The sequence below is a fragment of the Cygnus olor genome, chromosome 3 (assembly GCF_009769625.2).
Source record: "Cygnus olor isolate bCygOlo1 chromosome 3, bCygOlo1.pri.v2, whole genome shotgun sequence".
Taxonomy (NCBI): Eukaryota; Metazoa; Chordata; class Aves; order Anseriformes; family Anatidae; genus Cygnus; species Cygnus olor.
The window spans coordinates 47,737,012-47,758,943 of NC_049171.1; the positions used below are offsets into that span (position 1 = coordinate 47,737,012).

A 21,932-nucleotide genomic window follows, 5' to 3' on the forward strand; every position below is an offset into this window, starting at 1 on the left:
GAGGTGTCATTTTAAAAAATGGGATAGTCATGAAGTAGGGAGGCTATATTCTCCTCCCTTGCCTCCTGCCTTCCCCTTCCATTAAATAAATCCATCAAGTTCTCTTTCTCCATGTGGATTTCTTCCTCAGTGATTCCATTGTTCTGCGATGGAATGGAACGGAACAAAGGTGACCCAATCATTTTTCTAAATCAGTCAACTGGTCTGGTGAAAACTCAAGCGAGTTTAAATATGCCTAAATGCTATTAAAAACCAATCTGTCCCTATTTCTTTTTTTCTTTTTCAAAAAAAAAAAAGAAAAACACACCACCAATTAAGCCAACCATCCTGGTTCATTTAAATATTTAGCAAACGCTGAACTCCAGGCACGTTCCTCTGTTTCATTCATTTTACTGATACATCATAGAATGAAGGCCTATCATCTCAGCCTTTGTCCTCAGTCTTTGAATATTTGTGTTTTCAAATTTGTTTTGCCAAAAAGATACACAGCCAGGTAGCAGTTGCTATAACATTTTATCTTCATGCTTCCTTCTAGAAGCATCGAGAGGGAAGCTAAATAGGGGAACAATGCACTCCGATAGTCCCCGCAGATTCCAAGATATGCTCAAACAGCAAGCTTTGATAAACCCCTTCTGCTTCTTGGGTTTGTTCAGCCTACTGGAAAAGTAAAGGAACACAATCAAAGGGCTGCCGCTCTGCCTTCCCTCCTGAGCCTCGGGAGGCCTCTCTGGGGGCCTCTTTCCCACTGAAAAAAAATGCTGATTGTTGTGCAGCTTGCCTAAGTAGCTGGGCATTTTTAAGTGCATTGCTCCACATCTAGGGAGTAAAGATGATCATGCAGAACAGAGGGTTATTAGAAAGGAGCATAACTGAAAAAAACACCCACAACTCTGGAATATCATGAGCTGTAAATACCTGTATTTTGAGTTCTGATCCAGTTTATTTTTTGCTCTTCAGTGAAATAGCGTACATATTACTGCTTCTTCTAGCCTCTGTCCTTCATTAAGCATGGTGAAACTTGTATTCTTAGAATATTCCTATTATATTCATGTAGTGTGTGTGAGTCAGAAACCTCAAGCAGTTAATTCACGGGCTCGATAACCACAAGCTGAAAAACAGCTTTAGCTGTTATAAGGGAAATAACTCACTGCCACAACAAGAAACAAAGGAAAACTCTGTTTAAGCACTGTTCGCCTAAAATGAAAGCACACTACTTTGAAAGGGAAGAGGCTGGAATGAATACAGAAAAGCTACTCATTATTAGAAATATTAACAAAATCTCACTCACTGATTTCAGAGTAGAATCCAGGCTTGTAAAATCACTAAACCTTAGAGAGAGAAATAAAACTAACACACGTCAGTGTTTCTAGACCTTGAGGTTTTTAATCACATACACTGTCTTGCTTAACAGCTCATTCACTTAACGCAGGCAAGTTACAAGTTCTTGTAGGCGTGTCTGGAAGTGCACCTAGAATGCATTGCCTGTCCACTGTTTTATTTACAGGTTTTTTCCCCCCCCAAAATGAAAATCAGTAGCTAATAAATCAAAGCATAATTACACAAACACAAAAATACAATCATTAACATTTTACTCAATACAAATGATAAGCATAAGGAAATGCCATGTATACTCACTGACAGGAATTTGTGTTAGTTTGCTATTAATATCTGATAACCTGGATTGGTGGTAATGTAACTGGAAGATGTGGGTTTAAAAAAAATTGGGAGCCACTTTTGTTTGACATGATCTTATATTGAGATAGATATCTATATACAGAGTGATATGATCATATATGCTCCTGTTATATCAACTTCTTTCCTTATCAGGTGTTAAGGTAGTTGAACTTCCTTAACAAAGCTTACTTTGATCAACTACCAGATGCTATTATCTAAAGGGTTGAATGATACAGAAACAATCTGTGCAAGTGTAGCAAATTTGACTCAGAAAGTTTTTAAAAAGTATTTACAAAGGTCATTTTTAAATTGATTAAGTTAAGACTCCAGTCTTCAGATTCCAAACACCTAATCATTTAATGTCTTATTTTTTGGCGTTTTTCTCTCCTCTCCCCGTTCCTTCTCCCCACCACAAATATTAGCCCATGTTTAAAGTAAACCATCACAATGAAAACTCTTCAAAACAAACAGTAAGTTATTTACTTTGTGCCAAAAAAAAAAAAAAAGCAGCACTAAAACATTACTTAAGAGGTTCTATAAATCCTTCATAATTAAGGAAAGTTCCAGGAGCAAAAAGGACTTGCACAACTTGTAGAACTGGGAGGAAAAATAGGGGAAAGAGGAGATTGTTATCCCTTGACTTTTTTTTTTGTCTGAACTTTATTTACAAAAAGCTCCTGGTACTTTTCCCAATGTTTCCACACCTCATTACTCTGGCACATAGGGTTTAATATATGAACAATTTAAATGAAGTGTCAAAGCCAAATCCCCATGGTAAATAACTCAACTCTTAGGAAAACTGATTTTCAACATTTCAAAACTAGTCCTGCCTGACTAGCCACTTGGTTAGAACTCAAAAATTAAATAAAAATAAGGATTCTTGCAAAATTTGGTGTTCTGTTTTAACCTCATAGCAATTTCATACAAATTAAATCTAGAAGAAACCCTTCTCACTGTTACTTTGTGTCTTTTGCATACCTTCTTACTACCCATTGATTATAACTATACAGGCTGCGAAAGGAACAGAACCATTTGAGCTTCTCTGTGTTTTCTAGCATTTCTATGAGCTACTGACTTTAATGAACTTAAAAGGAAGATAAAATCTCTTCAAGTTGTCATTCTAAGTGGTAGATAAAGTCTCTAGCTTTCTGCCTTGAAGTGTTATCATCCAACACTATTACAAGGACACTGCATTTCTTCTCAGCTTTAAGTCGGGAGTTGTCAATACCGTCTTTTTGCTTCTATCTTGTACTTCAAATTCAAACTCATTTGGTGAGAGCGCCTTTTTTTTTTTTTTTTTACCTCCGTGCTGAAGTTGGTCACATCCTTTTCATATTGGGTCAGCTCTGGAAAGTGAGAGCAGCAGGTGATTCTCTAGGTCAGACTGGTACTAATTACAGTATGGAGTGGAACCAAGCCGGTTTGATGCAGAGTTTGGACTGATTCATTTTCATGCTGGGTTGAAGATCTAGCCATCTCAGATGGTTCAGGAAACTGAGTGGGGAGTGGTAGCCATTTCCCTGCCAGAGTCTCTTAACAGCAAAAATACAGAAGAGAAACTGAGAGAATGAAAAGGAGGCTTGTGGCAGAGTGAAGGCAATTTCCATGTCCATGAGGGGTGGTACTGTTCAGTGAATTTACGACAGCTGACAAAGTGGAAGCTGCTGAAGAATTGTTTGAAGGTGTTGGACTTGTTCCATTGGGATTGCAGTAGATCTAGAATGTGGGTAGAAAAAGTTAAATAGAAGTGTTGTTTGTTTTTTTTTTTAATCAAAAGACATAAATTAGTAGTAATTAACATGTAGCACCACACAGTCACAGTACTCATATAATACACACAGTTGCTCATGCCTCTTGTTGTACAGAGAATGATAAAGTTGTTTAATAAGTCCTGTTTCTTGAATTCAAAAGAAATAAGTAATATTTTTCTAAAGTATTTTTTGTTATAGAGCTATAGTTTTACCAAAACCCTGCAACAAAACAGAATAGAGAAGTAGGTTTCTAAAAACCTCATCCAAAAAAAAAAAATCTATGAAGTATAGAGCAATTCTTTTGATTAGAAGACTTCCAGATAACTGCATGAATCCATTGTCTTAGCAGATTGAGCCACAAACAGAAATATGAGCAAACAACATAGAATCTATTGATTTTATTTCTGTAACTGCTTTGGGTATTCCTTTCAAGCAACAGTGGGGCTTGTGTAAATGGACTTCTCTTTTCAGCCTCACACCTCTCTGATCTTGCTATGGTAGCACTGAACTGCAGAACTTAAAACAATGGAATTATCCTGATTAAATCACAACCTATTGGCATGCTAGAGCAGACATAAGAAATGCAGTGGAAAGTCTGTATAACATTAATAAGTGAAGATTTTGACAGAAAGCAAGGTAAAAAAAAAGTCTCCTTCCACCACCAACCACTCCCCCGGCCCCGAATTATAGGCATAGAACATAAAAATTTTGCACTTTAACTTCAGCATCGAGCTATGTCCTACACATGTACAGGACAACTTTCAAAGTTAAATTAATGTGTTCTTCTCTTCTAGTGGAGAATGTGTGATATACAAGGATGAAAAGCAAGGACAAGAATAACATATCTGCTCCTAAAAAAAGTATAGTTTGGCAAACTTGGCTTCAGTTCTGTGGCAGGAAACTTGCATTATACCAGAGCTTTCTGGTACACAATGGTATAGTTAGCTAAAGTAAAATGTTTTTTAAAAGAGCACCTACTTTAATAAATTCTCTCCATAAAAGGTCTTTGTCATATTTCCAGTGCTACTGCAAAGGTTAGCTACCCTTAACAGAAATATGTATAATAGCTCAGTGCTGAAGCCATTAAATCAATGCTAAATTTATTTGAAACTTGTATGACCATATCCTTTGAGCATTTTCTACCGAACAAAAGAAAATCACAGAAAAATATCATGACCGTATACAGCTTCTAGTAGTTAGGATTTTGGGCAACCAGGAACATGCTGGAAGCAATTCAGGACTGCAAGATTTTAAAATAAATAAATAGAAATCAAAAAAAAAAATCACTGTGTGGAAGTTTCTGTTGAAAGCAGTCAAAGTGATAAATACTGAATTGCAGAGATACCTCCTAATCAGTTTGCGGGATTTAAGTCCCAACCTACTCCGGATTTTTTCTGTCTTCACACAATACCCAGCACACTTCAGTTATATTATTTTAAAGTTATCTTTGTTTTGAACACAAAGCCTAGATTCCTGGTGGGTGCATGCATGCCTACAGAAGAGAGGGGTTCCACAATATCATGGTATAAGGGACCTCAGACAAACCTCCTTGCAGTACCCATTACAGATATCAGTACGATCCTGCTCTACAGAGGACAATGGAAAAGGGAAGTAGTTCTTCCTTACAAAGAAAGGGGTTAAAATATTTAAAACAGCCTCCAGAAAGCTCTTTGTTGCTAGTTTTCCTAACGCCGTCTTACCGACCCTTCCCAAAAGGAGGTCTATAGAGCTCATCGCTTCAGTGTCTGGGAGCAGTTTGGCTGAACCGCTGGCAGGCAGGCACAACAATACTGCGTTATCTGTGCACCGAGGCTAAGACCTGGCCAGCAGGGTAGCAGCAGCAGGAGGCTGATGCCGCTCCCCCTCGGCAAACCCCCCCACTCCTGCCATGCCCTGAGCACCAGGACCTCACCCAAAGCCTCAGATGCTTAAGGTGGGGGCTCGGAGCAGGGTGTCGCTGCCCCTCAGCTCATTTCTTCTTGAAATTAACTCAGCTTTAGAGGGCTCCACCGCCGCCCCCTGAGCCCTCTCCCGCCCCGCTGCCGCCACCCAGGGCAGCGAGATGGCGGCCGCCGCTCCCTCAGGAGTCCCCCGACCCTGAGGGGACACAGCGGCTGCGGGGCACCGGGGAGCTGAGGAGGGCTCGGACTGGCTGAGGAGGGCTCACTCGCTCCCGTCCCACCGCCGGGGCTCACCTGCGTGGGTAGGAGGAGCGCCAGGAGCAGGAGCCCCAAGCCGAGCCGCACCGCCAGGGCCGTCCCCATGCCCGTCACTGCTGTCCCGCTGCTGCCGTCCCCACCACCGCTTCTCCCGCCGCTGTGGCTGCGAGCGACACGACTGCGCCGCTCAGCCGCGCCCGGCCTTTTTATGGCCGCCGTGACGCCTCGCCGCCGCCTTCCCCCTCCTCCACACACCTCCACCCCCGCCCTCAGCGCCTCCCGGCCCGGCACGGCTCGGCACGGCCTGCCCGCGCCCCCCGCCGACCGCCGCTGCCTCCCCCCGGGCTCCTGAGGGGGCCCGCCGGGCTGCCCCCGGCTTCGTGGTGGAGGGTGTGAGGCACGGCGTGGCAGTGCGAGTACCCCGAGACAAATTCTTACGTTTGTGGAAACATCAAGCTTTTTATTAAAAAAAATCATAAAATGGTGGGTGAGGGGGGGGGACAGGTAAAGAAAGCTGTGCTGCCAGATGGGAGCAGCAGGGCTGAGGAGGCGCGGTCCTGCCTTTCGTCTGCATCTTGCTGAGAGCGCCTTACCACAGGCACAGTGCTCCGGCTTCAGACCACAGGTTGCAGTTTCAGGCGCTCTCTGGATCTAAATATTTTATTATTATAATTATTTCTTAAAGAGCAGAAAACCCGTGTAACAAGTGGAACAGAAGGTTCTCCCAGTTGTAGCCGGTGCTACAGGTTCGAGCTTCTGGCACAGTCGGTGTCGTGGCTGTGTTGTATATCCTCCCCTCCCTGTATATCCTCCCTCAGCTCACCGAAGATAGTCTGCCTCACCAAATAATCGGTCAGGTGTCTTGGTGTACAGACAAATCAGCAAAATAGTCTGTGTCCACTTTACAAGGTACAAAAGGGACACTGACGTGACGGTTTCGTTGTGGAAGATGCTCAGTTGTCTTTAGTTCAAGCTAATCAATAGGTTTTAAAATGTGTTCGTGTTTATCCCAGAACAAACTGAAAAGATCCGTATGTTAAGCATTACATGCCTGACTCATTTGCTGTCCCCAGGGCCAGGACTGCTTTCCATGAGCTTCTTCAGGCATTGCTAGAACTTGGTCTTGAGGCACTGGAAACACAGATGGTTGTGCTGCAGGACCAGATGCTGGGACTTGTGTTAGGCAAAAATATATAATTCTAAAGCCAGTCCCACCTTAATTGTTTTAGAACACCTAACAAAGATATAGCCACTTGATTTTCTAGGAATAATGGCGTTTTGCAAGCTGTACCACCCAAGATGCAATCCTTAATCTATACCAAGATGAAAGATCTTCAGAGAGTTAGTTACACAATGCCCAAAGCACTCCTGGAGTAATGTTTCCCTGGTTTCAGTGCTTGTTTGCGTTTTAAATCCCTGAACACAGTCAGAGTCAAGTTCCTAACTGTTAGAGGCATATTCTATACATATACTCTGAGAGGAGTCATCAAACTGAGGATTTTCTGTTTCTGAATATGTGCTGGTTGTCTGCTTTAAGCTGGTTATTGCGGAAGCTGGGTTTTTGTGATTGTAGAGAGATAACAGAAGAAAAAAGGGAACTGCGATCAACTTAAAATAAAAGAAAGATGACAATGCTGAGAACATTCTTGTTACCACTTTTCCTTGCAAACAGTTTGCTTTAGTTGTCACAGTTAAAATGAAACCACAAATGGGAGAGAAGGTCACCTTTTCGCCCTGCGGACATGGATACCACCACAAAAGGTGAAATTCCCTGTGGGAGAAGTCACATGAATCACAGCAATAAGTGAGGGCTTAGACTATTCTATCACCAGATCCCTGTTCTGCCACTGGAGGAGCTGCCAAAGGAATGCAACCCTGCTGGGGCTCTCCGATATTCTTCTCCACAATGAAGAATATTCTTGTGTGAAGTGGACAGAGACAGTTTCCATTATAACCTCTCCCACTTTGTATGGGATGAAAGGCAGAATTGCATGATCCCTTTGGGACCATAGCTGGCTGTTCAGGTTACAGCAGCAGCTGAGACACTTTAAAATCAAAGCTGGGACGCATGGGAATGATGGAATAACACCCAGACGGCCTTTCCCATTCTCTCTACCCGGTGCACCTTGCCTGAGGTCTGGAACTATGTCTGTAAAAAGTGAAGCCGGTGCAAGGTTCTTGTAAGGTGATGTGAACCTATACAACATTATACCACTGCTAATTACTATTATATAGTATATCACACTTCTGCCATTTTAACAAACTACACTAAAAATAGGGATATCTTCTTGCTAAGAATATTATAAAGCCTGTTCCTTTAATAGTCTTTTAAATAAAGAAAAATGCAGATGCTTTAAAATATTTGGAAGAAGTGATAAATTGCTAAAATAATGTAACTAAGTAAAGGTTATGTTCTGAGGCCAAAAACCACACCTTTCTGGTATATTCCTGAAATATTAATGCAAATAAGGAAATACATTAGCAGCAAGGAAGAAGCATTAAAATATTTAAGTGCAAGATTTGCATTGAAACTTTTGTCATTGGGAATAATGTCTGCATTCCGTTATATTTCTACAACCAACTCCCCCCACTCAGTAAAGCTGCAATATCCGTGATTTCTCCTGAACACATAAATCCTAAAATGATCTAGGATTCACCTAATCACACCTAATTCCAAAATCTTTACTTTTTTTTTTTTTTTTTTCATCTGAAGTCTCTAATGAATTCTGTTAGAGATGTATCTGAGCAAGACACTAGGACCCAACATATAAATATTTCTACAGAGGCAAGAAATACTGTAATTGAGTTTAGAACTGCAAAAAGTGAAGCACTGCTATCTGGTGGCCAGTAGGCACTTCTGATTTTTATTTTTTTATTTTTTTCCCGCAGGAAAGAAAATATACTCTCTCAGAACAATCACACGCCCTTTGATAGCTGTGTGTTTTCATGATGCTGACATATGTTGTTAAATACCATTGTTAAATCTCTCATTGTTCTGCTTCCTTTGTTTTTCTAGGTTGGAACAGCACTCAGCATCTCTCCCAGTTAAATACAGAATATATGATGAAAAAGCTTAACAAAGAGAAGGGCTAAAGTTACTTCAATCTTTTGGGTTAAATGTAAGTTAATTTGTATATCTCAATGATGAGTTTTAAGTAGATTTAACTTTGCAAAAGACAATTCACAATCTAGTGAACAGAAGCAAAACTTGTGCTGTTTTGTATAATACATTAGCAAACAGGATTGGCTGAAATGACAGGCAGAAAAAAAATAGTCATCTATAAAAGGAAGCACAGAAGTAGTCTCTGAGACTAGTAATGTAAAAGTACTAAAAAAGTAATGTAAAAGTACTAGAAAGCAATGTAGTTAAATTTAGACAAGCTTTAGTTAAATAGGTGTAGTCAGAGCACTGAGTGGAGTTCATGAGAACTAAATTTGACTTAACCATTAATTACTCTTGTCTTTATCTGCCAGTCTCAATTCATTTAAACTTAAATATTTTAGGAGCTTCAATTGCCAATGAGAATCACTGGATCTTGTGCTCCCAACCAGCTCTTCACTTTCCTTGGCTGTGTATAGACTGAAACTTTCTACACACTGTGGCACATCCCAGGGTCTTCATCCATTTTAAGATCATTCTAGGGTGCACTACAGCTCTCAGTACTCACTCAACTATATTATGAGCTATTTTAGTTAATCCCCGACTGTGAGCATGTTATGCATTTATGTGTTAGGTTCTGATCTTTTTACAAAGGAGATCTTTGAACAGGGAAATCCAGCTTGCCAGTGTGCGCTGTCTAGCCTACATATGCTGATCTATGCTGACATCCTCTGGCGATAAGTTTCTTTGATGTCCATTTTTGCCATAAGGATTTTGCCTTGAAAAACTCACAGGTCCATATTTTCTAATCTATACAAACACTGTCTTTTCATAAGCTCAGCTGGTCCTTCTTTTGCTGCTTGTTAGTGGGAAGGACTCACCTTCTGGGAGCATCAGGGCTCCAGCCACATAATCAAAACTTCGCAGCTGCTTTGAAGCATCCTTTGTTACAGTTGCACCTTTCTTACAATTGCACCTTCACTGGCATTGCAGAACAAGACTGAAATACTGATTGGAGCTGGCTGGCTGAAACTCATTTTAGACATCTGGACAATGCAGTTTGGCATAAATCTTGGCTAAGCACTAGGAACATATTTTCAGGATTATATTCCCTCTTCCAGTGGAGAATTTATATTCATTTTTTGTTAGTAGAGCTTTTAATGGAAGGCAGGGTTGGTGGAGTTGTAAATCTCCACTTGGTATTAAATGATGATTGGATTCAGCTATACGTGTCTTCAGACATGAACCTTGTTGCCATGATTCAGACCATCACTATACCAGGATTCCAGCATGGTTTCTGTCGTATGTCAACCTGAGGCAAAAAGCATAAGGCTGCTTAATTAGAGGTAAGTAGTTATGAAGGTAAGCAAAACAATGATTTACAGCCCTGGAATCATAAGACTGAAAGTCTGACCAGAAGTGACATGGTGATTCTGGAAATGTTCTCAACAAGAAATGCTGAGGATAAGAATTGCTGTCTGTCCTGGTTTTGGCTGGGATATTCTCGTGAATATAGCAATGGGTCGTTTGATTTCCCAGTCAACTTCAAGGGATGGTGTCAGCTTGCATGGTACAGTGTGGCTTCAGATCTGTTCAAAAGCACACCTTTCTCTCTAAGTCAAATAAACTCTTGGGTGACATCAATACAAACAAATTAAAAATAACAGAGCCTGTTCTTTGGCCTTCAGGCCAACTGGCATGTCTAGCCACATCCATATTATTACACTCTCTTAGCCTCCAGAAAAGGGTGGCTGAATCTAAACTGCCTGTTGGAAGGCAGCTGTCCCTGGCCTGGGCCAACCCCTGAATCATGCTCAGGAATTGTTTGGTATCATGTTACTAGATAATGGGACAAAACCAAACCAGGGCTTTCCTTTAGCTCATGAGGCTTAATGTCAGATTAGAAGTCTATAGACATGAAGACATAAAAAGGATCAAAAGTCATTTTCTCCATCTTCTGATCGGAGGCAAGTTTAAACATAGTTCTCAGAAAACTTCAGTGAAGGGTATTCCACAGTCCATAGGTCCCCTGTTTCTTTGTTAAACTATCTGTACAGAAAATGTCCCTTAATAGATAGTCGTCCTTGTTACAAATTTAAAGTAACAATCTGCTATGTCACCATGGTAAAGCACACAGATAGTAATGACGGTCAAATTTATAACAAACTGTTTTAGCAATTGAAAACCTATCAACCACCTTGCATTGCAAGGAGGAAGGAAGGAAGGCTCACCTTCAAGCAATCATCTTCATCAAGTGGGTCTCCCTGGAAACCCTTGATAGATGGTGAAGAGAAGTGATGCGATTTATCTTGTTCCAACATAGACATTTGAAACAGATTAATCACATCCTGGAGGTGCCTACATCACTCTCAAAACTGACTAGATGGTTAGTTCAGACATTTGTCACTGAGTTTTTTCCTTATTTTGAGGAACAGGTCCAGTTTCTTCACCCTTTTTTTTAACAGAATTTCTAAACCTCATGCATTTTTGTTGCTTTCCTTTGCACTCTCAAGTCCATCAGGTGCAGAGAAGGTTCGAGCCCTTTATTTTAGAATGCACACACACAAATATGATTCAAAGATGCATAAATGAACAAGATCTAGAAGCTACTCCTCCCGTTTCATCTTAGAAATAGGGACCAGTTGGGATTTGAAATGATGGACTGCTGAATCCTGAATCATTGTTAAGAATTCAGGTATCCCCCTTTTACATGAAGAACTTCTCACCACATGGTATCTTTAGGCAAGGTGCTGAGAAGGATTGGTGGCTTATCAGTGAGAACATCCAGAGTTTAAACAGCAAGCGTTGCAAGGACACACATTCATAAAAGATAGATCATCTCAGATTTTCCTACTATGTGATTTACACAGTCTTTTATACTTCTGGACCTGGACACTGCGAAAGGACAAGATGTCCTCGACTCCAAATGATATGATTATTCTGACATTCCATCCATCCCTACTGCACCTTTATTTATATTATTTGTTTTTTTATATATCAAAAGTGTATTGCAGCCTACAGGTACATTTCTATTTCCTGATGCAATACTGTTTACAAATGTTAATCAAAATAATGTTGTTCCTGAGTCACGATGGAAGCTGAAGTACTTTGAACATCCTTTTTTCTGCTTTTAAAAGCAAACCCAACACAAAACATAGAAAGAAAGAAAGAAAGAAAGAAAGAAAGAAAGAAAGAAAGAAAGAAAGAAAGAGAGAAAGAAGAGAGAATAATAAATCTTCAATTGTACACAGATGGAGGAACAATCTAAAATCCCTCATTGGAAATTAATTAAGTTAGACTCGTACATGCATATATCTCGAATTAGTTGCTATTAATTAGAAAAGAGAACATGATATTCTAAGTAGTAGAGCCATTATTCTGAGGAGAGTACAGAGGAAACAGAAGTAAACAAATAATTCAAACTAATTAACATTTGCTCATAGAATATATAGTTGTTAAGGCTAATAAGTAAGTTTCAAATGACAAATGCTTAATTGATTAGTTTTTCTTTTTATTACATTTGCCACCCACTGTTAGTGGGAGCTAGGTAAATCCTAGAGCAGCAACAAAAGCCAGCAGGACCCGGACATGTTCACTACAGAATGAATGAAACTCTGAAAACCAGTGCTAAAAAATAGTACATTAACTTATACTTCAAAACCAAAGACATTGTATTTTATATAATTAGCAAATGAAGAAGTGAGAGGGAAATAAAGAAGGAAAAAAAAAAACGCAGATTTTATTGCAAAACTCTCACCAAACTGGGGAGATTTAATTAGCAGTGGAACTATGGAGCCTTTAACCTCTGGGTAGCTGGATTGAATACCAGGCTGACTGATGGAAGTTGCTATTTTCCTCTCATATACTTAACCACTGGTGTAACACTGATTTTCACTGTCGAGGAGACTATTAATTTCTGGTTTAGGTTGGTCACTGGTCAGATTTATTAGGGTGCCCTCTATCAGCTTCTTTAGCAGTGGTCAGAGCAGTCTGCACTGCCTACCCCTATTTTCTTTCTGATTATAGCTCAATGTGGTGTTGTAAAAGAGACAATTGTTTGGCTGACAAAAGCCAATTTAGTCAGGTAGTGAAAAGGATGAATAAAAAAAGGAAGGCTACTTTAGCAAATATAGCCATTTTAATCTCCACCACTTAAAAAATGTAAAATCCATCTATGATGTCCAAGTTGAGTTTTCAAGGAATAGGTAGGCTGCAAGGAAAGGGGGTCTGTGAGACCTCGTTCACCTCCAGAAAGGGGTTCTGTGTGCAGGATGCCAAAGTGGCTGTGGAAAAAAGTGACAGAAATTTGTAATACCGTTGTTATTGGAAGAGATGAAGGGGTAACACAAAAGGTCAGAAAGAGGGCCATGTTTCAGTGTACAAGGGAGCTGAAGACATGAAAGGAATCCTAAAGAGAAGAAGGAAAGAAGGAAAAGAAGGAAAAGAAGGAAGGAAGGAAGGAAGGAAGGAAGGAAGGAAGGAAGGAAGGAAGGAAAAGAAAGAAAGAGAGAGAGAGAGAAAGAAAGAAAAGAGAAAGAAAAGAAAGAAAGAAAGAAAGAAAAAGAAAGAAAGAAAGAAAGAAAGAAAGAAAGAAAGAAAGAAAGAAAGAAAGAAAGAAAGAAAGAAAGAAAGAAAGAAAGAAAGAAAAAGAAAGAGAGAGAGAGAGAGAGAAAGAAAGTTCTATAGTAAAAATGGCACAGTTGATAATATGGGTAAAGGTGTGAGAAAGGGAAAACAGTTTAGAGCGTTGTACCAACTGGAAAGGCAGCAGTGGAAGGACCAGAAGAAGAATTTCTGCTGCATGCCAGATTAGTTTTCGGAGATGTGCTTTAGAGAAAGAGACAGTAAGGACACGAATTTTTATGCAAGCAACAAGCCAGAGGAATTGTCTCCAGACTATAGACTAAGAAAAGAGAGCATCTAAGCAGTTACAGAAGGTATGTAGCACTGGAAGAGGTGAATTAGCGGTCAGGGAGATTTAGCTCATTATTCAAATGAATACGGGCAAAGTTAAAGGTGGTGCTTACACAAGGACACTCTGTTTTCCTAGGCCATATGCATGCACAGAACTGTCCAGTCACCTCCTCACTGCACCTTGAAATAAGCAGCGTCCTTTAAAGGGTGTGTGGTTCCAGCAAAGTATTGCTGAAGATAAATCCACAGTGAGAAGTAATCTGGTGAGATGGGCATTGTATGGAGAGTTATAGCATTATAGATAATGGTGGATTTAATAGCTACTAACAGGGCTAGAACTGTTATATGGTGGTCTTGATGTTATTTCGAGATGCAATGAGTATCAGCAGATCTACTGCTGTCACTTGACTGACCTTACAGAAAAATAAAGGCAACAAAAATCCCTAGGCAGTGGAGAAGGAGTTCTCGACTACAGATTCCAATACACCGGTCAAATGTTATTAAGAATTTTCTCTCTGAGCTATCAAAGCAAGATGACCAAAATCCTTATGACTGAATGTCATAGAGTGTACATTGCAGTGTACAAAATGAAAACGATAAAGAAGAGAGGAACTCCATTGAAAAAATGAAGCAATTGTATGAGAAAACCATGAAAAGGTAATACATCTTGGTCTGACTAATTTCTCACTTGATCTTCAAAAGGTTACACAGATTACTATTAATCTGCCTGAGATGAATGATCACTGTTTCTTACCAAAGCTGAAATTTTCAAGTGTATGTTGCTGAGGTGTCGTGTGATATTAATATATACATATATATATCTTAAAATCACTTGAAGGCAGTTTAAATAACATATTTGTCTGATATGTCTATGACTAGCATGTTTTTGAGAAAAACTTTCGAATGTGCAGCCTGAGCTTGTGAGCCTTTTACAGGGAGCTATTCACTGCCATCTAATGGTAAACAGGAAAATGAGATAAATTACACTACGGGCTTTACCCAGTCTGAACATTTTGGTTACAATTACGGTTTGATATAACGAAAGTAGGAATAATGAATATTACCTTCATTTTGGTCTTTTTGGTCAGTAAAAAATGCACTTAATGACCCAGGTTGGGTGTTGCCAAGATGCCACGTGACTGGAGTACAAATCTTAAATGAGGGCTTTCATGTCTCCTTGTACTCTGTGGCATGGAGAGAATCAGATGGCAAGGAGACCTGTGTGACATGTTCCTCTATGACCCAGGGCTGAATGAATCCTGACAAACCCCCTGGTAAGGCCAGGCATCGTGGCAGAGACAAAATATTAATATGATGTACCTTCTAACTAGAACAGCTAGAGCTGGACCATGTAGCTGGACTGGGAAATGAAGCAAGTGTGACAGAGGTGATGTCTGTGTTTGGAGTTGTGCAGTGAGGAGACAAACCAGATGCACGATGCCTGTTCATGACAGCCAAGTTACATTTTCTCTCTGAGTGCAGAGGGACCTGTTTGAGGGCAATGCAATTAACCTTCTGCAAACTCTAAGGCCTGCAGGAAAGGCTACTGAACAGTGAATTGATTGCTTTCTGTTTTTTAAAGGGACCATTATATCACGGTATCTGAAAAATACGAAAGACTGAAACAATTTAAGCAAGTTCTTTACATTGCCCTTCAGTATGAGGATGCAATAAAAATGTGTAAGGCCAGATTAGCCTAGAAAGGTTACTTTTAGTAAACAAAGATATCTTTACTCTTAGCAAAGTTAGAGCATGACTTTAATCTTATGTGAGGTAAATCACATTCTAAGAGCTCTGAAAAGAGTGGGTTGTATGAAAAAGTAGTTTTGTTTTGTTTTGTTTTTGCTTTTGTTTGTTTGTTCATTTGTTTTGTTTTGTTTTGTTTTCCACAGGGGAGCTAGCATTTTTGCTCAGGGACTCCCCAATGTTCAGAGACTCATTTTCTGTTCTGACTCATGCACCATTGTGAATACAAAAAAGTGACTTTTATTAACTTTTTTTTTCTTGATAAGGATGTATATATATTTTAAGACATATGGATGGAAAGTATGAAAAAGCTAGCAGCTATATTCCCAAATGAGATTGGTCAGAATCTCACTGAACTGGGCACTGGAATGTTCAAAATACAAAAAGACATAAAGATGTTTGCAGCTTCCTTTCCAGTGAGGTTTCCAAGGAGGGGAGACAGCTTTGCAAAGGAATTGCTCCATTATAAAATATCCCTGACATAAAAACTTCTTATTCAAATGTTTTATGACAAAACTTATGCAGGTGTAAAATTAAGCAATCAATTATAATGCCCATGTTAATTGCACAGCTTCTGTGCAGCAGTAGCTCCACAGCCATATCACTTGCCATATTTGCTGGTAATTTGCCAAGGGAGGATTGCTCTGACAGGTGAGGTGAAGGGATTTTTAAAGTAGAAATTGAAAACTGAAGAGTTCTTCCATCTACCAAAATTACCCCAAACTTTGTATAGCACTTTACATCAGGGTAAGATGCTGCCAATTTGATGTGGTTGCACTTGTACCCATTTTGTATGGATATGGAGAACCTTCAAAATGCTGAGCAATCAACACATTGAGAAACACCAAGAGAGGTGTGAGTGGGGCACGGCAGAGAGAAACCTGGCAGAATACAGGAGGAGGGATGGACTTTACCTCATTTCTGAGCTCTAAAGAGAAGGGGTTATGGATTACCACCAGTAGAATCATAGAATCATTAAGGTTGGAAAAGACCTCCAAGATGATCTGGTCCAGCCATCACCGTACCACCGTCACCCACTGAACCATGTCCCTAAGCACCAGGTCCAACCTTTCCTTGAACACCCCGAGGGACGGTGACTCCACCACCTCCCTGGGCAACCCATTCCAATGCCTGACTGCTCTTTCTGAGAAGAAATGTCTCCTCATTTCCAAACTGAACCTCCCCTGGTGCAACTTGAGGCCATTCCCTCTAGTCCTATTGCTAATTATCTGTGAGAAGAGGCCGACGCCCAGCTCCCCACACCTTCCTTTCAGGTAGTTGCAGAGAGCAATGAGGTCTCCCTGAGCCTCTTCTTCTCCAGACCAAACAACCCCAGTGCCCTCAGCCGCTCCTCACAGGACTTGATGTGGAGTGGAAGAGGGAGATGAATAGTGAAGGAAAAAGGGTGAAACCCGGGATACAGTGTGACTGGCGTTAGATTGTCATCGTGCCCAAGCCTTTTAAATGAATCGTTGGACTTTAGCATCTGCAGAAAGCGTTTCCCTAGCGAGGGATTTCCATCTCCCCCGTTTGCTGGTTTGGAGCCGGAGCTGAAACCACCCGCTGCCCCTCGGCACCGAGCCCCACGTGCCTTGCTCCGGCGGTAGCGAAGAGCGGTGCGGGGAGGGCCAGCCGGGGGAGCGAGCCCAGCATCTTCGGTTTGACACAGAGCAGCTCAGGGCAGGAGGAGTCTCGGACCCGGACCATTTCCTTCTCCTCCTCCTCCTCCCTCCGCAGCCGGGCCCGGCAGGGGGCGCCGGGCGGGGGCTGAGGCCGGGCCTGCGGCCTGCAGGCGGCGGCGCGGGGAAGGCGGCGGCGGGCCCGGGCCTGAGGCGCCGCGGGGAGCCAGGTAACGGCGCCCGGTGCGCCCCGGCCTCCCGGGGAGGGCTCCGGGAGGGAGCGGGGCCACGGGGCCGGGGCCCCGGCAGCGGGGGAGCCGCGGGCTGGAAGGAGCCCGGCAGCGGGGCCGCGGCCCTTCAGGCCCGCGGGGGGCCCTCGGAGCCGCCCCGCTGCCGCCCGTGGTGCCGGGGGGAGCCGGCAGCCGTGTTTCGGGGCCCTTCGGCAGCTCGCGGTAGCCGCTGGCCGGCAGGGAGGAGGTTCAGGTCTGAAAATAAGCAGTAATAAGTGTTCGCGTGGTCACACAGCCCCGCCGGGAATCTGGCCCCGCGCTGAGGAGAGGGGTGGGTCTTCCGCGAGGACTGCACCCACCTAAATTTTCAGCTGTGCCTCGTATAGCTTATAATAGCATATAAAAAGAAGAGAAAAGCCACGGGGTTGTGGTCATGTTTCTTTGGCCGATAATTAAGGCCTTTTCCCTCCCGTAGCTGAAGGCACGCAGCGAGAAACTCCCTCAGGTTTCAGCAGCGTTCCCTTGGGCAGAGGGAAGACAAAACTCCGGTCTGGTGAAGCAAACAGGTGTCTGTCTGCACACACACACTTAACGCCGTAATAAAAGCAATTTCACAGCCGGCCAGGAAGGACTGCAGACCAGTTGCTAAGAACCTGGGGGTTTGTGGGCATTTCTGCCTGCTTACACCCGTTAGAGATGGTCCCAAAAAAGGAGCAGCTGCCGATGAGCGTGTTGTTTCTGGCCTGAGTCCCGTTGCAGTTTATAGAGCAGCGTTGTTTCTCCTAACTCCGCAGCGGTGCTGGTTCCCCCTTAGGGGAATATGACGAGCACTTTGCAGCACCCTGCCGCCCAGGAGTGCTCTGCTCTGAGCAGAGGCTGAAGTTCAGAAACTTTCAACTCCTCTGGCTTTATCTGCAGCATTGAACGAGCCGCTTGTATCGAGAATGAGTCATTCATTAAATAGTTAACTCTGTTTCTTTTACAAATTGCGTGTCAGGTGGAGGAAGGAAAATGCCACGAGTAAGTTTGGACAGTTAATATTAAACTACAGAAAAGAATTGAAATCAGAGTATTCCATTGCGGGTTTTAGTGTCGTGTTTCCATCTGATGCTTTGGGTGTTTGTCATGGTGGGCTGGCAGTGTCTGAGAAAGGTCTCTATAGCATCGTGGTGCCTCTATAGCCACGTGCTTTTCGATGATGCATTGCTCAATAGGAAACTTGATAACCATCACTTCGTAGTAGCTGTTATGGTGTGCCTTGAGAAATCCTTCCAGTAGTCAAAGCACTGCTTGTTTTTACATAAGTGTTTATTTTATTTTAGGGTATGCTATGACTGGCTTCAGACTCCCCGTCACTGCTTTTAGAAAACTGAATGTCTGGTTTGGACTGTGGGAGAAATTCCCCTCTAATAAACTGTTTCCCTCTTGGAGAAAAAGCATATTCTGCAGCTGTCAAGCAAGCACAGTAGACTACAGAAGATATTTCAGCTTTTCCCCGGTAAAACGATGTGCATTAAGACTTTCTCCAGAGTATATCTCAGTACTTTCTCTGCGTAACAAAAGTAGCAAAAGTTCTAAAAGGAACAGACAAACTGTACAAGAAGAGGAGGAAGAAGAGGAAGATGAAGAAGAAAGTGATTTGGAGGATACATTTGAAAATGACCCCAATATAGTAAAAGATTATAAAGACCTTGAAAAAGTAGTGCAGTCTCTTCGATATGATGTGATCATGAAAGCTGGCCTAGATGTTGCAAGAAAGTAAGTATGGAAGAAAACCTGCTAATGAGAAAGATGTCATGTATTTAAACATTGAGTTTTGATACCCCTTTTTTGCTGGGATAACTCAGTATCTTTTCAGTGTAGCTGTTTTGACTACCTAAAAACAGTTTTTGGATGTATGAGGTGTTCTTGTTTGTTTCAGGCATTTTCTATCACTTATCATTTACTTAAAATGAAGAAAATGCAAAATGGTGTGCTAAGTAATACAAAAAGATCCAATTTGAGAGCGAGGGAATAAAATAATATGCTTTTTAATGGTTGCCAAAATAGATGAGGATAAGTATAAACCTAATGTACCAAGTCAACCAGGTATATGTACACTATAAATAATATCACAAAGTATGATCTGATGCAACCTACAGAAGCCTTGTATTGCAATGTTGTTAGTAACTGAATATTATTATAATTTGATCACTTAAAATGATTAAACTGGCTGGTGTAGGACAGGGGACGTTATTTGTTGGATATTCAGCAGGCAGGTCTTTGTAAACAGCTTTTGATTGCTTGCGCCTGTGGCACAGAGCACCTATAGTCTACTATTTCATTTAATATCTATGAAAGACTTCTTTACCTCCAGCTCAAGTCTGTCCTGTCCTAAAATAAGCATATCCCTTACGTGCAAATTAGAGTTGTGGAAATAAGCCTCGCATGTGAACGGTTTTCTCGTGTATCTGCAAAGAAATGATTGCATTTGTTCCGCTGCGTTACTGTAAATGCAATAAAACCTTGTTTTTCTTCAGTAAAGTAGAAGATGCATTCTACAATAATGAACTCAGGCTGAATGGAGAAAAACTATGGAAGAAAAGTAGAACTGTAAGACTTTTTAAAATTTAAATATTTTAATACAGTACAAGAGAATAACTAAGGCGTGACCTCTTCTTCTCCCTCCTTTTACTTGGGTCAGAAGAGGTAACCACTAAATTGCTCTGCAAATGTGAATGGCATTGCTAACACCACTTCCAGCTTTGTGTGTGTGTGTGTGTGACTGTGATTCCAGGGGTAAAACACTGTTCCCCGAGGCAGACAGGAGAGTTGTGGTATTAAAAAGTAAAAATTAGGGCTGAAAGTAAGGAGAAAGCCGGTGGCAGCAATGACAGAACTTTGCAAGTTGCGGAAGGAAGTGATGATACTTATGAGGTTGATGGAGTAGGAATGGTTAATGTGAGATATTGATGGAGCAGGCGTATGATTAAAGAGAAAGTTTGATGATAGAAAGGAATTGAAACTGGGGTAGCCAAGGAGAGGTGGTTTTACCAGTAGCAGAGCACACAAGAACACATATAGAAGAGGTGAAAGGGTTGCAGGCCCAGCTGGTCACGTTCTTTCATGCCAGAGCTCGCTCAAATGGTGACAAACATACCTCTATACACGTTTTATATGAGGGAGATCCTAGGTGGCAGTTACTGCGGTCGAAAGGCAACAAGAAGATAAGTTTTTAGTTCCTGATCCGCTAAAGTTAGGGCTAGTTTTTGAGAGGCATGCTGCTTTTGTGGCATTTGAAAGGAGCACAAACAATGGACCAACACTCTGTTCTTTACATCAGTTTAAGGTGTTTTAATGGAAGGAGGGAAGATTTTGCATTTTGCTGTTCCTGGTCGTTGATAGAAGAAGATTGGCAGGAAACATCATTCAGTAAAACTGAATTAAAAAATGCTACGTTACACCTTTTTCACAGAGTTGGGTGTCAGCCGTAAAACAGGAAAGGCAAAGCTTTTGGCAGAGAACATCATGAGAAGACAATTGCTTATTGCTAGGGCTTTCCTAGAAGGATCTACAGTGGGTCTAGTATAGCCTGTCTTCCTCCTCACCTATAAGAATAAGACTATTACGTGGAAAGAAAGGAACAAAATTAAAATTGCACGCAAAGAGAATGTTTATGATCACTCATGTTCTCTTTCTGTTTCCAGGTGAAAATTGGTGACACGCTGGATCTCTTAGTAGGTGAAGATAAGGAAACAGGAACCGTTGTAGTTATGCGAGTAGTCTTAAAAAAAGTATCTAACAAGACTGAAAGTGAAAAATACAAAGTAATTTTGAGGCGTTGGAAAAACTTAAAGGTGCCCAAACAGGATGTACTTAAGTAACAGGGAGTTGCATGTGGCAGCATGGGCTTTTTTGCAGAAAACTGTATCATTTGTTGTTAAATACAAATTTTGGTTAAACAAAATTATAGTGCCCTTTTTTAAGGGCTTGCGTTAGAATGTTATCTCCTTATGCTGTGTGCATCAATATTGCTGCAATAAAAACCTGTCACTTTTTGCTGTTAGTCTTGTTTCATTGTATTGGAGAAGAAAACACCCAGCCCTTTTATTTCCAGGCAATTTCCTTACAGATATTATAAATAATGAATCAATAAAGAGTAATTTGATCACTGTTTAATTGCTGTCTAGTTTTATTAATCAGGTTATATTAAAGCTGGTAGCACAACAAGCAGAACTGCTTTCTTAGCCGTGTCTCTAGAGTCATTAAATATTTTGGATTAAAAAAAATATGTAAAATTACTTCCTTTCTTAATTACTGGTTTGATCCTGGTTAACAATACCAACTCCCCTTGCTTCTGTACACTGCTGCTATACCAAAAATACAAAAATTATTTATTGCATCTGCATTTTTTTAAACAGGAAACTTGACAGTGACAGAGAATTAATCAAGGCAGAGACGCGCTCTTGTGGAGAAGGCACAGTGAGGAGACACACGGAGTGCTCATTTTCACCATTCAAGTAACCATGCAGAGGAAAATGGAATCTCAGTTTCTGTCACATACTTACTTCAGCATGCACTTTAAAAAGTATTTATTAGTTAGGTGGCTGCAGACATCCGAGCAAAGGTAGACAGTACTGTGATTAAAAAATTATGTCTGTATTACTACAGGAAAATACTGTCTCTTATGGCAGGCATCTCGAGTAATCACCCACACTTGCAATGCTGAACATATGCTTCCTCCAACAGAAACAACTTAT

At 41.3% G+C, this 21,932-nt stretch overlaps 2 protein-coding genes across 2 annotated transcripts; one reads left to right on the forward strand and one right to left on the reverse strand.

Moving 5' to 3' along the window:
* Window positions 1-473: 473 nt before the first annotated feature.
* On the reverse strand, window positions 474-11,011 carry CD24 (CD24 molecule). Its single transcript, XM_040551063.1, has 3 exons — window positions 10,916-11,011; window positions 5,621-5,860; window positions 474-3,390 (listed from the first exon to the last, which is right to left on the reverse strand). The coding sequence occupies exons 1-3, from the start codon at window positions 11,009-11,011 to the stop codon at window positions 3,208-3,210; spliced, it is 519 nt and encodes a 172-aa protein (XP_040406997.1). The 3' UTR covers window positions 474-3,207.
* A 6,072-nt stretch (window positions 11,012-17,083) lies between these two features.
* MTRES1 (mitochondrial transcription rescue factor 1) lies at window positions 17,084-21,348 on the forward strand. Its single transcript, XM_040554398.1, has 4 exons — window positions 17,084-17,193; window positions 18,516-18,951; window positions 19,713-19,785; window positions 20,880-21,348. The coding sequence occupies exons 2-4, from the start codon at window positions 18,524-18,526 to the stop codon at window positions 21,054-21,056; spliced, it is 678 nt and encodes a 225-aa protein (XP_040410332.1). The 5' UTR covers window positions 17,084-17,193; window positions 18,516-18,523; the 3' UTR covers window positions 21,057-21,348.
* Window positions 21,349-21,932: the final 584 nt, after the last annotated feature.